Here is a 17,859-nt window from a genome sequence, read left to right on the forward strand (position 1 = left end):
GTCCATTCTCCTAGAGTAGTTTTTTATGAGTTTTTGGTGTTTGTCTGTTTGTTATTCTGTATGGTAGAGATTGTATGTTTGGCCAATGTTTTGCAGTGTTGAGTTTGAGTAGATGTCATGGCATATGATGGCGTGTAGCTGCAAGAATGTGTAGGTTGGGATGATGGTGTCACTGGACAGTAGTATTGGTGGAGCTTGTGTGTGCTGTGTTTTTTGAGTAGGTGCGTCGGGTTGGTGTTTTGTTGTAGTTGTGGGTGATTGATGAGTTGGTGTTGCTTCTTCAGGTTGGGAGATATATAGATGAGTAGGACTCAGGTGTTGAGTGATGTTGATGATCGAGAGAGTCTTTGTTGATATTTGGCTCTCAGTGAGAGAGGTTTTAGTTGTTCTGTTTTTGTTGTTTGCTTAGTGTGTTCACTGATTGTTTTTTTTTTTGCAGGTGTTAGCTGGTCTGAGTGAGGTAGTTTTTACATGTCCTCTGTGTCTTGCTGTGGTGATTGGCTTTGTCTTGAGGGGGTGTAGGTGTAGAATGCTTGATAGAGGGATTGGAATCTCTGTCTGAGTGTAGTCTAATGCTTGTTTGTGTCTTAGTGAGCTTGGCTGTAGACAATGGAAGTTGGGAGGGTGTGTCGTGGGAAAAGCTGGAGGTGTCGATGGTTGTATCTAGTTTATTTATTTTAACTGAGTTGCTTTCCTGTAGTGTGTATCAACCATTTGTTGACAGCATTGTATGAAATGGACCGCTTGTGTGGATTGTGAATTGCTATAGGTGTAGGTATAGGGATGGGGTTAGGTGGTTTACTGTTATGAAATTATATGCTTGGCCATGCTGGGTTTTAACAATTTCCACCACCATGATCAACACCCAGTTCCTGAATCTCCCCTAAAGAGTCAACCGAATTAACTCCCTGTGCTGCGATAGAGAAACCACCTCCCAAGACCCTCAGCCTCATTTCTGCATGTCACAATACCCACCTGACACCATGAAATTCAAGACAGATTGAGATAAAGAACTACAAGAAACCACACCCAAGTGCACAACTAAAAATAAAGAATGACCACCAACGATCAGCCATCAATGATCAAACAGCCAACCCACTAAGAAACCAATGAAAGCCAAGATAGACGAGCAGAAAGACCACCTAAGAACCCTCACAGAATCAAAAGACAGCGCATAGACAGCTCCAACCTGAAGCAACAAAGAAGCAAGAGCACCACCACACAAACAAACACCATCAACCTAAACACCAATCTCGGAACCCATCTGCAGACGCTCTGTCCAGCTCAACGCTAACAACATATCACACCACCCACCTACCATGCACGCTCATCAGACACTCCCTTGAGCCCTGACACCATCATGAGCACGCCAATCAATATGTGCGCACCTGTGTGCAAATGCTGAATCTGCCAGCGTGAGTGGACTGACATACCAGCGCAAAAAAAATGCAAATGCAACTACGTGACACAAATACCCATAACATTCAAAAAAAACCGGAGAACAAATCACGCTCTCTAATTCCACTCAGTGAAAGACTTGAAGCAGTGGCATCTCAAAAACAAAAAAAAAGGGCTTGCAACAAAAAAGAAAAGAACACGAACTGACAAAATCAAGAAACAATTAACACGAATCTGCTGAAAAACAACTAATAAAGCTTATAAATACTACATTGAACTAATTTGGGCTATGTGAAGTTGTTCATCTCCCTATATTATCTTCTCCTCTACATATCCCTTCTCTTTTTTTTTTAAAATTTTTCTTCCTGCTTTCCAATTGATTAGACTCTGCCTCTTGGCCTGCATACTTCCAGCTTTTCATGTCTGTATGTATAAATATCCCCTGTCTGTGTGTTGTTCTGTTCTATTCAAGAATGAAATGAAGCTGTAGCTAGCAACTCATACTAAATAAATTTGTTAGTCTCCTAGAGTAGTAACAGCTTTACAGTTTGTCTTTACACTATGTCTAAAGATGAAATTTGGAATAGTGGCATGTGAAGTTCATATCACTCTTCCATTATTCTTATTCTGAGACATGAGCAGATGCTCATTTTGGGAGAGCAGTGCTTATTCTCTTGAATAGGTAGTATATCTACTATTCAGCAGTGTCAGTGTTTGCTGGACTGCTACAGTGGAGATCCACAGATGCAACTTCACAAAGGAGAAAAGAAGACTACATAATAGTTATTCCCAGATACACTGCATCTGCAAATTGGCATAGCCCCTATCGGTTCCTCTCTGCTTTCGACTATTAATTATGTTTCCTGGTTGTGAGCTGGTGTATTGATGCAACAGAACCACTTTTGGCCAGATGGAGTATTGCCCCGGAGTTCGCTCCCTCTGGTGGGTCAGTCAGTCAGTTCCTGTTGCCTGAGTCCCCCCGGGGTATGTGAGTTTTCCCCTTATACTTGGTTGGGTCAACTGGTCGTAGTGCTTAGGAGGTCTGGAAACTCCTTCAGGTCTTAAATCTCCCAGGGGCTGGTAGGGGAAGGCAGGCCTGCTCACTCCACTGAGTTCCAAGTCAGTCACCTGAAGCCTGTCTGGCAGTAGTACCTGAATTAACCCCTTGGTTGCTGGGCCTGCCTTGGGTATATACTCCATGACACTGGTAGTAGAGAGGTACCAAAAGATAGTTAAGTGAAAATGTGTTTTGTGCTCTTGGTTGCAGATCACTTGATCTGATGTCCCTTGCATTTCAGTTTTACTGCTTTAAATTCTTCAGTGACTTGCTTGGCAGGACATGCTATTCCTAGAATGTGAATATGCAGAGACAAATATATGTAATGTATAACAGTTATGGCTAACTACAATACTTTTTTTGACAAAATAATCTTATGATGTGCATCCTTAAAGAGATATAGATTCTTTGTACAATATTTAATGTTTCCACAATTGACTAAGGAATATATTAATATTAAGGAACTAAATACATTAATAAGCATTAATTTTTTTTATACAGGATGCTAGCTTCATTACTGCTCTTGAGCTGGCAGTGAGATTTGGGAAAACACTTATTCTACAGGAGATGGATGGAGTAGAGCCAGTTCTTTATCCGCTGTTAAGAAAAGATCTTGTTGCTCAAGGTAAATGCCTGACAGTTCGAGGGAGAGCTGTTTTAGATATCTGTGAATTAAATCAATTTACATAGTACAGAATCAAATTTTTAACTTATTGCTTTATAGATACATGAATGTTGGTTAGGATTTTGCTCTTTTATGTTTACCTTCCACTACTCATGTAATGTGTGATCTGTGTTGGAAATATTTAAACATATGTAAAGTTCTCTCAAATAGGATATAACAAGACATGTTGAATTATTCTAAAGTTTAAGTTGACTTTCTAGTCGTACTTTGAAGCACATGCTTTTGTTTGGGATCTCTGACCCTTACAGAGTCCAAAAATGAAGTGCTTTAATTTAGAGCTGGAAATCAGCTTTTTAGATTGTTTGTTTTGCAGTTTCTCTTTAATTTTCTTAGAAAACTACAGGAAAAGAGAAACATCAAAATGAGGATGGAGTGGGAAAATAGTTATCCACAGGCTATGAGGTCCAGTGAGCTGATGGGATAAAATGCAAGAAAAACTGATATACATTTCATAGTATATTCAGGAAGATAGCCAATGCCAAAAAGAATTTGAAGACCAGCTAGCCAAAGACTCAAAAAGTAATATCAAGAATTGTTTTAAGTAATCAGAAACAGGAAGCCTGCTAAACAACCAGTGGGACCACTGGACGATCAAGATGCTGAAGGAATACTAAAGGACTATATGGCCATTGCGGAGAAACTAAATGAATTCTTTGCATTGGTCTTCATAGCTAAGGATGTGAGGGAAATTCCCAAACCTGAGCCATTCTTTTTAGGGGACAAATCTGAGGAACTGTCCCAGTTTGAGGTGTCATTAGAGGAGGTTTTGGTACAAATTGATAAATTAATCAGTAATAAATCACCAGGACCAGGTGGTATTCACCCAAAAGCAGACTGATCTGAGTCTTTTTAGTATCTGGTTCTAATGCACTTCTACGATGCTGCTGTATTTTTATTTCCAACAATATAGGGGAAAGTTCATCTCATAAAAATATTTTAATTTATTTTTTATAATATTTATGAAAATGGTTTTGTTAGTTTTATAAGACTATTTCTTTTAAACTAAACCTAACATTTGGTTCTCAAGTTTTTTCACATGGTGGGTATTTATTTTCAGACAATTCTGGAATTTCCTAATCAAACTTAGGATAATATGTATGTATTTTTAATAGGACCACGATATGCTGTACAAATAGGTGACAAAATTATTGACTACAATGAAGAATTCCGCCTATTTCTGTCAACGCGAAACCCAAATCCCTTTATTCCACCTGATGCAGCTTCCATTATTACTGAAGTTAACTTTACTACTACAAGAAGTGGTTTAAGAGGACAGGTATGCATTTAACATTTCTTATAATAAAATAATAATAATTAATAGACATTGGGCTGCATTCATCTCTGGATACACCTTGACTTCTGACCTGGCAGAGGCCCCCGTTTACAAAATATAGCTGCAATCTCCAATTTGTTGTGAGAACTATGGGGATATAATGCAGCACAAAAATGTAAACAATAAAATAATTATTAAAATAATTAAATAAAAATAAAAATTGTAACTCTTTTTTTTTAATGTACCTTACAAGCAAATCATAGACTGGCAGGTGTAACAGTCTTCATCCGTTTTACACCTACTGAAGTAAGTGGAAGTTCTCCATTGACTTCAACTGGATCAGATTAAACCCTAAATTATTAGTTGCATTTGTAAGAGCATTCATGGTGCTTTTAAAATTTTAGCAAAACAGTTCTCCAGACTTCTATCCTTGCCAAACTATACTGCTAGTCTCAAAATACTTTATCTTTGTGGTCAAGAAGAGATCAATGAAACCTAAAGGCTGAATGTGCTAGGTCTTCCACCAAATTGCTGGGAGCTGCTGAGACTTTGGTCTATGACATTTAGAGAAAAGTGGGACAAATAGAGGGCCACCAGAAAAAAGGAGGAATTAGAAAATAAAAACCCTCATAATTTCAAAACAATACTCATTGGGAAGCTAGTTTATTCAAAACTAACAAACATAAAATTTGAGAAAAAGGTAAAACACTAAGCAGACATACAACTCATCTTTGCCTGCTGAAAACAGGAAAACAACTGAGCAGCATTGGTAGGAGGACTGTTTGGGTTAGCATAAAGTTGCTGGAAGAAGCCAGATAAACAGGTAAGAAATTACCATTATTTCTTATTGGATCTACTTGTTGGTTACATGTACGTTATGAGCTAGGTGCTCTCTTCCCAGCTCAGATAAACATACCTGTGCTAGCTCTCATCTGAGCTAGCACAGTAAAAATAGTAGTGCAGTTGCAGTAGCACAAGGAGCAGCAGAGTGGTATGGACTAGCCACCACAAATATGTACCCTTGGGATTCTGGTGGGTTTGTACTTCATCTGGCTAGCCCTTGCCACTGCCCCTGTGCTTCAGTAGTTACACTATTATTTTTAGCTTGCTAAATCAGAGAGCTAGCACGAGTAAGTCTACACGAGCTGGGAATCATGCCCCTAGCTTGGAGTGTAGATATAGCCTTTGAAGCCCATTCTTTCCCCTGTTCTCATAATGTATTCTATTTATCATCACTGTATTTTACATACACAAGGACTACGATACTGGACTTAAAGAATCTAGTGTTTAAGCATGTGTTAAAAACATTGGCTAATATACATGGCCAAAATTGATGCATACGTATTACTGAGATTAGTATTGTCCTTCTTGTTGAATATGTTGCTTTCCTCTTAGCTTTTAGCTTTAACTATCCAGCATGAAAAACCAGATTTGGAAGAACAGAAGACAAAACTGTTGCAACAAGAAGAGGACAAGAAGATACAATTAGCTAAACTTGAGGAATCTCTTTTGGAGGTAAAATAAATATGTCCTACTGATTTCAGATTAACATAGTAGATCTATTACTGATATCTGTTTAAATGTCAGATGCTAAAATTGTTAATAACAATAATGAGCTTAAGAATTTGTTTGGAGGGATGGGGAAAGGAAATGTGTAAACTCAGGGTGAATTGTAGCATTTCAGGACATTCAAGATTTTCACAGCCACATTAGGGTCAAATATCCAGTTAGTGCTTGAAAAAGGAAAATGTTTGTTAGTTTACAAAATATGGATTATACGATTTCTTTTTCTCTTATTTTGAGTGATGAAAAATTGCCATGTTTTAGATCTGGAGACAGCCACAAGGAATATGTACCCTCACTGAATCAAGATATGTAGGTTGAAATGGTAGAAATAAAAAAAAATCCAGTAGGATGTGCAGAGACAGGGATGTGTGTTACTTTTGTGCCTTCTGTAAATAAATACAGAAAATGTGTAAGATCTCAAAAAATTAAAATGTGAAAATGAATTAGGAAAATGATGATTCTCACTTTTGATACTCTATCATTGGTATAGAGGTACTCATTGCCTATAAGCCATAATTCTCTTTTGAGTTCTGTTTTCCTTCTGTTATTTTGAAGTTGGTTTTCTAAATATTCTGTTGGATTTTGATTCTAATGAAAAAAAAAAAAACATGATCTGAATCCAATAGTACACCTGTAGAGGTAAGGATAACCTCAAAGGAAGAGGATTAAGTTTCAGCACAGTTGATACATTTGTGAAAACATCTAACAATTTGTTTGAAGCAGCGCAACTGTCTTTTTGTGTGTGTAATGAGCCTCATTAGGTACAGTACATTTTAGGAAACAGTGAATTTTGTTTTCTGTCGCTTTTCAGCCATAAAGGCTTTGTGCCAGATTGTGAACTCCTTACTCCCACCGGTGAGCAGTTTCTTGTATGAGTCATCCCACTGGAATCAATGGGAGTACTCTTGTGAGTATCTGCTTACTATTAGGAGTAAGGGGATCACAGTCTGTTTATATTGCCTTTTATTGTACTAGTCTTGCTGAATATGGGCCTACTCCATTGCCTATTAAAGTCAAAGAAATCTTTATGTTGCTTTTAAGAGACATTGGATTGGACATTCTGGGTATCATCCTGCACCATTAATTCAATAGGGGATTTACCGTTTGCTTCAATGAGAAAAGAATCAGGCCCTCTATTAACTGGTTTTAAGTTCTACCAATTCTGGTACATCCCTACATTCTTTGGTATTCTCTTTATATATTGTTAGAGCTGTTGATAGATTTGAGGAAATCTGCCTAACTATTATTATTCATGAGAATAATTCTGCTATGATTTTTTTTTAAGTCAGCAGAAGCCTTTTACAATGCAATTTGGGAAAAAAAGATAAAAAAATGTAGCTAAGTAACAGAACCTGTTAATTACTTACTTTTTAAACAGTACCGTTACATGCAGTCAACCTTTCAAAAAAACATAGGAATGAAAACATTGATAAGTTGACTATGTCCTTGCAAGTCAGCAATGTTTCTTATTAAAATTTCGTACTGCAGTAAATACTAACATAATTACTATAGTTGCAGATATATTGTAAGCTGTTAATTAGCTAATTTCAGAAGGGAAGTTAGAACCGTAGAGCAAATATGCCACACTTGTTCAGTGGAGAGGTCTGAATTATCATTTCAGATGGGGGCTGGGAGAAGGGAGTAAAAAATTACCTAGCAAGAGGCAAATTTTGCAGTATTGTCTGACTAGAGAGTGTGCCAGAAATAGTGAAATTAAATAGTACATTTAGAGATAATTAGATGTTCTTATTCAAGGATTGTGTAACAGGTTGGATCACAGAAAACCCCTTGGGAACTGCCAGCTGATGTGCTGAGGCTACTTCTGCCCCTGCTTTCCCTGCCAGCTTGGGACTCCAGAACTTTGCCGGGTTGTGCCAGACACGCTTACTGGCTACAAACACAGAACCACGTCCCACAAACTGCAGGCTTAACTGAAAGAAGCTTAAGAAGTGTTGCTGTCTTTAACACTCAGATGCCCAACTCCCAGTGTAGTCCAAACCCCAAATAAATCCATTTTACCCTATATAAAGCTTATACAGGGAAAACTAAAAAATTGTTCGCCCTCTATAACATTGATAGAGAGATATGCACGGCTGTTTGCCCCCCGCCCCCCACCCCAAGTATTAATGCACACTCTAGGTTAAATAATAAGTAAAAAGTGATTTTATTAAATACAGAAAGTAGGATTTAAGTGGTTCCAAGTAGTAACAGACAGAACAAAGTGAATTGCCAAGCAAAATAAAATAGAACACACAAGTCTATGGCTAATACGTTAAGAAAACTGAATACAGACAAAACCTCACCCTCAGAAGTGTTCCAGTAAGCTTCCTTTTACAGACTGGTCTCCTTCTAGTCTGGGTCCAGCAATCACTCACACCCCCCTGTGGTTACTGTCCTTTGTTCTAGTTTCTTTCAGGTATCCTTTGGGGGTGGAGAGGCTGTCTCTTGAGCCTGCTGAATACCAAATGGAGGGGTTTCCCAGGGGTTTAAATAGACTTTCTCTTGTAGGTGGACACCCCTCCCTCCCCTGTGTAGAATCCAGCTACAAAATGGAGTTTTGGAGTCACATGGGCAATTCACATGTCCATGGATGACTGAGTTGCTTGCCAGCCAAGCCACATTCCTGGGAAAGCTCAGATGTGGATTGGTGTCTCCAAGTTCATTGTTGGCTTAAGTGTTCCTTGATTGGTCACTTACTGAGAATAGTCTTTTCTCCGGAAGCTGACCAACTGCTTCTCTGAGGCTATTTAAAATTAAACAAGTACATAGCCAATATTCATAACTTTGAGTACAAAAATGATACATGAATACAAATAGGATGAATGTATTCAGTAGACCATAACCTCTGCAGAGATATGTTACATGGCATATGTAGCATAAAACATATTCCAGTCATGTCATATTTACATTCATAAGCATATTTCCATAAAGCATTATGGGGTGCAATGTCACGGAGTGTCCCTGTGGGTGCTCCAAGTTACCGTATTTTCCGGCATATAAGGCGACTGGGCGTATAAGACGACCCCCTAATTTTACAGTTAAAACATAGGTTTTGGCCTATACTCGCCATATAAGACTACCCCCCCTTCCGAGGGGGGGAGCCCAGAGCCTTTTAAATCCCAGCCGCGGCCGGGAATCAGAGGGCTCTGGGCTGCCCGCTGCGGCGGGGAGCCCAGAGCCTTTTAAATCCCAGCCGCGGCGGGGAGTCAGAGGGCTCTGGGCTGCCTGCACCCGCGGGGAGCCCAGAGCCTTTTAAATCCCAGCCGCGGCGGGGAGTCAGAGGGCTCTGGGCTGCCTGCACCCGCGGGGAGCCCAGAGCCCTTTAAATTCCAGCCACAGCGGGGAGTCAGAGGGCTCTGGGCTGCCCGCTGCGGCGGGGAGCACAGAGCCTTTTAAATCCTAGCCACGGCCGGGAATCAGAGGGCTCTGGGCTGCCCGCTGTTTATACCCGGCGTATAAGACGACCCCCGATTTTTGGGGGTTGTTTTTTAGTATAAAAAGTCGTCTTATACGCCGGAAAATATGGTAAGTGTCTTGGCGCTCTGTGCTTGTAATCAGAGATTTGTAGTAATAGTGCCCCGGTTGGCCGCACATGCGTGGCAGCCATTTTACGCCGCTCCAAGTGGCTACCTAGCGTGCGCAGCCAACCATCCCTCAGTTCCTTCTGTACCACCTTTGGCTTGAGTTGGAGCGACAGCAGCACCCCTTATAACTTTAGATATTATTAGATATTATTATTAGATATTGTTTTGAGGTCCCCCTTCCAGCTAATAGAGTTTATTCCTTTATTTCTCCTATTTCTTATTTATCTTATTAAAAAAAATACTAGTTGTCCCCCTTCCCCGCGAAAAACAGAAGAGGGACAGAAAGGGATTATTCCCATTTCTACTTCAAAACGAATATCCAATCAGGTATGCCAGGCTCTCCTGGCTTTAAACGCTGCCTGACCTGCAGACTCTCTGTACCGGTCTCTGACGGCCACACGCAGTATGTCCGGTGCTTAGTGGAGACACACATTGCTCGGAAGTGTCCCCACTGCAAAAAACTGACCGTTAAGACGAGGAAGGTCAGGGATCTCCAGTTAAAACTCCTGATGGAGAAATCCCTCAGACCAGCCTCTGACCCCGAGTCCAGGATGTCTCCTGGCCAACAGTCTCCAGAGGCAGAGTCTGACAGGGGTTCTACCTCCAAAATAACTACTAAGGAGTTTGCTCCTAAAAAGGCTGCAAATAAGTGGTTTCAGTCTTTGCCACAGCGAGATTCACCTCTAAAAAAGCGATCTCCGAAGTCAAAATCTGCCCTGGTACCGAAGGCACTGAGAGCGCTGGACCGTGAGGCACTGGGACCATCCAGTCCTGAGACTTCCTGAGGGGCTAAAGACCTTGTGCAGGCTAGCTCTCATAGCACTCTGCACACTAAAGCCAAGCCTTCCAGCTTGGCACTGACAGAGCCAGAGAGAACCTTGGCACCAAGCAGTGCAGTGGTGCCACCTGCTGCCCCTACACAATGCAGCAAGTCAGCAGGACCCACAGCTCTCACCCTGATTCCCAGCCAGAGCATTCTGCTTTCCTTGGTGTCAATCCTTCCGGTGCTACAGCAGTTCATCAGACAGGTGGACCTCCTTGTTACCTCAACACCCGGGACTCTGCTATTCGGCACCAACGGTACCCCAGTGAGACTGGGACCAAGCCTGGTTGCTACTCCCGTCTGCTCTCCAGCGATGAGGAAGAAGAGGATGAGGCAGGTATCTATGCCCCTTGATATTCCTCACCTAAACTGGGACCCTCTCAGCACCGCATGTCTATGGATGCATAAGGCTGGTGGCCTCCATTATTGGTAGTGCCTCCCATGGCCTTTCCACCCAACTGGGCGTACTGGGACCCATTGGCATTATATAGGGCCCAAAACCTCAGGCCCCCCAACCCACTTAGATCCAGAACAACTTGCTCCCCATCACCTCCTGCACCAGCTCCTTCAGAAGTGCTGGATGAGGAGGTAGAGGAACCTGAAGATGTGCCTGAGGGTGATACCCTTCCACCCACCCACATTTCATCTTCATCACCAGATGACACAATAATTCCATCCCCCTCGCCTTGGGGGATGATTTCAAATCCTTCCAGGACCTCTTCAAATGAGTAGCTGAATCCCTGGACATCTCACTAGCAGAGCTACCAGAGACCTAGCACAAACTCATACTTCATGCATCCCCATCAGCGAAGATTGCATTGCCTATTAATGCAACCATAATGGATCTAGCCAAAATAATCTGTCAGACACTTGCCACAGCCCCACTTTCTTGTAAAAGATCTGACAAGAAGTACTATGTCCCAGAAAAGGAACTGAGTTTTTATTCACTCACCCTACCCCAAACTCATTGATAATAGAAGCAGTTAATCAAAGGGGAAAGCAACATCAATTTAGAACCATCCCTTATGACAAGGACTGGAAAAGGTTAGACCTTTTCAGGTGGAAAGCCTACTCATCAGCTACCCTCCAATTCCACATAGCTAACTGCTCGGTCTAAATGGCAAAATACACACGCAACCTGTTCTCTCAAATGTCAACTTTTATTGAACAGCTTCCAGATGACAAATGAGAACAATATAAGGCTAACATCATGGAGAGTTCCCTCATCGCCAGAACGGCCCTTGAGGCTTCTTTCAATTCTGCAGGCACGGCAGCATGTTCAATAGCTACATCCGTTGTCATGCATCGCACTTCCTGGCTACATCTGTCCTGGTTTCTGAGGGAAGGTCAAGCCACAGTTGAGGACTTACCTTTTGGAGGCCAAAAACTATTTGCAGACAACACCGACATGTCCTTGCATGCCTTAAAGGACTCCCAGGCAACCTTGAAAACACTTGGAATTTATGTCCCTCCAAATAAACAGAAACAGGGCACAATTTACAATCCACGATTCCGCACTGCCCTATACACTCAGCCCCAATGACACTATGACCAATGCCGGCAGTCCCAAGATCAGCCGTCCAAGTCTGAACCATCTACTTCTAGGCAAACATTCTGAAGCATTGGTTGAGGACATGAGAACCCCACATTCCTAATTCTGGATTTACATCTTATCTCCAGCCCATTTGGAGACCGTCTGTCACCATATTACCCAGTCTGGAAGACCATCACTACAGACAAATGGGTTCTGGAAATTATCCAGCAGGGTTATTCCGTCCCCTTTATTTCTATCCCACCTACCCATTCCCCTTCCCTGTCCCTCCTCAGGAACCCCTCTCACGAGCACCTGTTACAACAGGATATAAACCACCACCTACAATTAGGTGCCATAGAACCTGTACCAGTTCCACACCGGGGGAGAGGGTTTTATTCCCATTATTTTCTCACTCAGAAAAAAAAACCTGGAGGTGGAGTCTCATCCTGGATTTATAGAAATCCAACAAGTTTGTGAGAACACAACCTTTCAAAATGGTGACTCTATCCACAGTAATTCCAGCATTGCAGAAAGGAGATCGGCTCTTGGCCCTCAATCTACAAGACACTTACTTTCATGTTACCATCCACCCAGCGCACAGACAATTCCTGCACTTCACCCTAGGGAAACAACATTTCCAGTACAGAGTGCTTTCTTTTGGCCTGTCCACCGCTCCAAGAGTGTTTTCCAAAGTTCTCGCCATTTTGGCTGCTCACCTCTGCAGGCAGGGAGTGATGATCTTTCCATATTTAGATGACTGCCTTCTAAAGGCACCAACATATCAGGCAGCAACGAGCGCTACTCACATGACAATAACCCTTTTTATGGTCCTGGGCTTACAAATAAATCTTCAGAAGTCCACCCTAATATCTATACAACAGTGAGAGTTTTTAGGGGCACATCTTGACTGTCTCAACATGACAGTGAGATTACCCCAACAACGCTTCCTCACCTTAACCAATCTAATTACAACAGTGAGGGGCATCCTACAAACGTCCACCAGAACGTGCTTAAAACTTTTGGGGCACATGACGACTACATTTGTTGTAAAATATGCCAGGCTCCACATGAGATGTTTATAGGCCTGGCTCCACATGGTCTATATTCTGCACAGACACTCCCTCAACAGACATCTCACAATGTCCCGCAGAGTAAAGGACTTGCTCACATGGTGGACATGCTCAGGTGTCCCCTTCCTACAAAAAGCTCCATCTATGACCATCACCACAGAGGCTTCCCTCCTGGCCTGCGGGGCACACTTACATGACAATACCATCCAGGGTCGCTGGTCACTAGCGGAATCCAATCCCCACATAAACTTACTGGAGTTAAGGGCAGTCCAGAATGCTTGCCAGCACTTTCTTCCTCTGATACGCAACAAGACCATCAAGATTCTCACGGACAGTCTAGCAACTATGTACTATATAAACTGTCAAGGGGGGGGGGTCAATTTATCCCCTCTGTTCAGAAGCAGTTCGGCTCTGGCAATGGTGCATCACCAACAACATGCACATTCTGGCATACTATTTGCCTGGACACCAGAACGCAACAATGGATCAACTAAGCAGAGACTTCTCCCAAACCCATGAGTGGAAGATGGTTCCTGGAATCCTCAAAGTCATATTCAGACAGTGAGGATTCCCCACAGTAGATCTATTTGCTACTGCCCACAATGCCAAGTGTCCACAATACTGCTCCCAGGCCGGATTGGGGCACAGCTCCTGGGGCAAAACCTTCCTTCTGAAATGGGAAGCTCCACTATTGTATGCCTTCCCTCCAGGTCCATTGCTGAGTTGCATCCTTCACAGGATTAGGCAAGACAAATCCAGGGTCATTCTCATTGCACCAACATGGGCCAGACAAACATGATTTCCATAATTGAGACAGATGGCAGTGAAACTAGCACAAATGCTTCCCCTAGTGCCTCATCTGCTGACACAGGATGCAGGACGTATCCGTCACCCCAACATTGCCATACTCCACCTCAAGGCCTGGTTACTCCATGGATGAAAGGGCTCAAGAGGGAATGTTCCACTGAAGTACAAAACATACTACTGAACAGCCACAGACTAACAACAAGAAAGATGTATACACATAAGTTGAACCGATTCTGTACTTGGTGCCAAGACAACCATATTATTCCACAGTCGGCCCCATTATCTCGTCTCCTTGATTATATGCTGGCACTTAAAAAATCTGGGTTATCCACCAGCTCACTCAGCATACATTTGGCTGCCATCACCTACTTCCACAGCAAGGTGGACGGATTCACCATATTTGCTCATCCATTGACTAAATGCTTCCTTCAAAGCATCGATAACACCTATCCCACACTCAGCCTTGTTCTCCGTGCTCTCATGGGCAAACTGTTTGAAACACTTGCAACCTGTTCATTGTTACACTTATCTATGGAGGTGTCCTTCCTAGTAGCCATCACATTAGCAAGAAGGGTGGGAGAACTAGGTGCTCTAATGGCAAACCCACCTTACACCACATTCCTCAAAGACAAAGTAATTCTGCGACCACACCCTAAATTCATATCCAAGGTCACATCAACATTCCATTTAAATAATCCCATTTACTTACCTGTATTCTTCCTGAAACCACACACAGACAGCGGGGAGGCCTCCCTTCACATGTTAGATGTCCACAGAGCTCTAGCGTTCTATATAGAAAGAATAAAAACATTTAGAAAATCATCCAGACTTTTTCTCCACAACAGAATGATCAAAGGGTCAAACTATATCCAAACAAAGACTATTCAAATCTATATTGACATGTATCCAGTTATGTTACCAAAACTACTATCTGACAGCTCCCTCCCGAGTATGCACAAACTCCACCAGAGCAATGTCGACATCTGTGGACTTTCTCAACAATGTGCCCATCATTTAATACTGGACATTTGCAAAGCAGCTACCTGAGCATCAGCCCATACCTTTACTAAACACTATACTTTAGAACAACAATGAACTGCAGATGCTCAGTTTGGACTCTCGGTGCTATCCACCATACATAAACCAACTCCGAAGCCCCTCCCCTCCACTAAGGAGTACTACTCAACAGTCACCTTCTTCTCAAAGAAGAAGAGAAGATAACTCACCTTGTGCAGTAACTGAGGTTCTTCGAGATGGTTGTGGGTGCTCCACTATCTCCCCCCCCACTTCAGAGTTTCACACCGATCCTATGGGATAGAGAAGGAACTGGGGGATGGTTGGCTGCGCATGCTAGGTAGCCACTTGGAGTGGTGCGAGACAGCTGCCGTGCATGAGTGGCCAACCAGGGCACTGCTACTACAAATCTTTGATTAGAAGCGCAAGGCACCAAGACACCTAAAGTGGAGCACCCACAGGGACAACCATCTCGAAGAACCTCAATTACTACACAAGGTGAGTAACCTTCTCTTTTAAAGTATGCATCCGACGAAGTGGATATTCAGCCATGAAAACTCATGCTCCAATACGTCTGTTAGTCTATAAGGTGCCACAGGACTCTTTGCTGCTTTTACTTCTCTTTTAAAAAAAGTAAATAATATCCTTCCATTGTCCATTTACTTACCTCTGTAAGCAGGAAAGGGGGATCAGTTTATGAATTTGCTAGTTAGATTTTCAAGCTGAAATCTAACAAACTTTGTTTGCCAATTGAATAGTATTAATAGAATAACCCCTTTTTATTGAGTCCAGGGAGTGTTGCTACTTTTAATACTGGGTTCTTTTTAGGTCAGCTTTTAACTTGAATAGTATTTCTCAAACCAGGACACTTGCTTATTCTTAACCAACCAATAATGTATTAATTCATCCAGAACCACATTAGTATCCAACCACAGTTCACCACTCATGTGTAGTTAATACCAATCTTCTAGGCATGTATTACACACACAGTACAGTCTTGCAAGCAATTACCATAGACTAGAGATGAGACTCAGCAGTTATATCAAGGAACAATGGAAATTACCAAGATTTTTTATTATATTTACTTATGATCATAAATTCTCAATTCTTAACACATTGATCACACTTTCAATGATTCACTTATCTTTCAGGCACTGTGGTTAGTACTCTTTGATGAGATTGATCCAGACGTGGACAAGTTTAGAATATTAAAAACAATTGCTTAAAGTTATTGTTTTCAGTCTCTCTAGGCCAATTTGCTTAGACATACAAAGGAGTTAAAAGCTAAGATATGCTTACTTGAGGTCTCACTAGAGTGTGTGTAGACTTATCAAGATAACCTACAGTTATTTTTATGTTAAAGAATAGAAGGGGAAATAGTCTTTCAAATGAAATCTCACCACTTCTTTTCCTGTTCACCCTGGGATGGGGGAGAGTCCTTTCTGCACGGCAGTTGCTCTTAAGATTCTGCAGCTTCTTGTTGGGTTCAATTAATTTTCTTGAACACACGGTGACCTCAGTTTTATATACTAGAGTTTATGGGTTCTTTGGAGAGGCCCATCCTCTTATTCCTATGGGACACATGCCAATTGGGTGCTCATATTTCAGTTTAGGGTATATTTATACTGCAGTGTAAGCCCAGGGTTCAAACTCAGGGTTCATGCCTAACCCCTTCTGTCTACATATAAATCACACTAACCCAGGGCTTGGACCCAGGCTCCCAGGATCCCACAGAGGTGGAAGGTCTGAGCCTGAGTCAAGCTGGGACCCAGGGTTCAAACCCTATTGCTTTGCAGTGTAGATGCAGCCTCACTGCACTTGTGCTCTCAGAGTCTGCCAAAAGTGTTCCACAATCTCATGCTCTGACTTCCTTAGTTGCTAGTAAATCACAGTAGCTGCAGTTGGGAGAGAAGAGGAGTAAATCTTACAGAGGTTGACACTTGAGTGTCTTTACAGAGAAAGTAGCTAGGTAGAAAATTCCTTGGAATCTGCAAGATTATAAAAGGAAAGCTATTAAATAGTTCCTGCATTTGAGTCTCAGATCTGCCTTTTAGTGGGGAGTGGATAAGACTCTGGCTACGAGGCCATCTTTTTCTATAAGCCCAATAAAAGCTAGCAACTCTAACCTGGGCCTCTCGAATTTCTGCAGATTATTCATGTGTTTTATTGCTGCACCAACATAACACTTCAGTTTTCAGACTAACAATCTTATCTCTAATATGCTTTTTATCGGTTCCAAGACTAACAAACATGTTAGAGGCACCTGCAAAGGTAAAAATAATTTCTCAAGATAAATTCTGGTATTGGTATCAGCATTATATTCCATTTATACACTGCACAGTTTCCTGAAGTGTAAATTTATGAGTTAATTTATTACTCAAGTTAATTTTAATTTTTTCAGACTCTTGCAACATCACAAGGCAACCTACTTGAAAATAAGGATCTGATTGAATCTTTGAATCAGACCAAAGCAAGTAGTGCACTCATCCAAGAATCTCTTGTTGAGTCTCACAAACTTCAAATTTCTCTTGATCAGGTGATGTCTTTTCTTAAAATGTTTATTTTTGTTATTTTTTCAATGTCAGAAATAACATTATTGCTCCTGTGTAATCCTGTTAGTGTCCATGGACCAGCCCTGCAATATATAGGGATTATCTCCTACATACGTTATTTTCCACTTTAGTTGGTCAGTTATTATTTTTTGTACTATTATACTTGCTATTTCACTACATGTCTAATGCTAAAATGAGAGCACTTATTGTGTCTGATGTTTAAAGATGGACGTGAACAAATCAGAGGTGAAATCCTGATCCTACTGAAGTCAATGGGAGTTTTGCCATCGATTTAAGTGAAGCCAAGATTTCATGCATGCATCTACATGTGTAAGGGTAGTGCTGTGTTTATTTCTTCTTTGAAGTAAGGGATATTTTCAGATATACAAGCACCGAAAGCACTTTTCATTGTTATACTTCATCTGTTTTACACTTCTTGAATGAATACATAACTGAAACAATCTTTTTAAAATAAAAAAAATGTTTAAAATGAAAA

General features: G+C 41.6%; 1 protein-coding gene across 5 annotated transcripts in view; it reads left to right on the forward strand.

Moving 5' to 3' along the window:
- The window catches only part of DYNC2H1 (dynein cytoplasmic 2 heavy chain 1), a 359,230-nt gene that overhangs the window by 147,409 nt on the left and 193,962 nt on the right, over positions 1 to 17,859 (forward strand). For 4 of the 5 annotated variants that reach the window (XR_005601157.1, XM_039546469.1, XM_039546537.1 and 1 more), the window contains exons 65-68: positions 2,957 to 3,080; positions 4,253 to 4,416; positions 5,809 to 5,928; positions 17,213 to 17,347. Coding sequence is in view for 3 of the 5 variants with exons in the window: in XM_039546469.1 (XP_039402403.1) it covers positions 2,957 to 3,080; positions 4,253 to 4,416; positions 5,809 to 5,928; positions 17,213 to 17,347 (543 nt within the window). In the remaining 2 variants the exon portion in view is untranslated. Of the gene's footprint in view, positions 1 to 2,956; positions 3,081 to 4,252; positions 4,417 to 5,808; positions 5,929 to 17,212; positions 17,348 to 17,588; positions 17,694 to 17,859 lie in introns of all 5 variants that reach the window. The other variant, XR_005601173.1, reaches the window with a different exon arrangement.

This window comes from Mauremys reevesii, linkage group 1 (genome assembly GCF_016161935.1).
Source record: "Mauremys reevesii isolate NIE-2019 linkage group 1, ASM1616193v1, whole genome shotgun sequence".
Lineage (NCBI taxonomy): Eukaryota > Metazoa > Chordata > Testudines > Geoemydidae > Mauremys > Mauremys reevesii.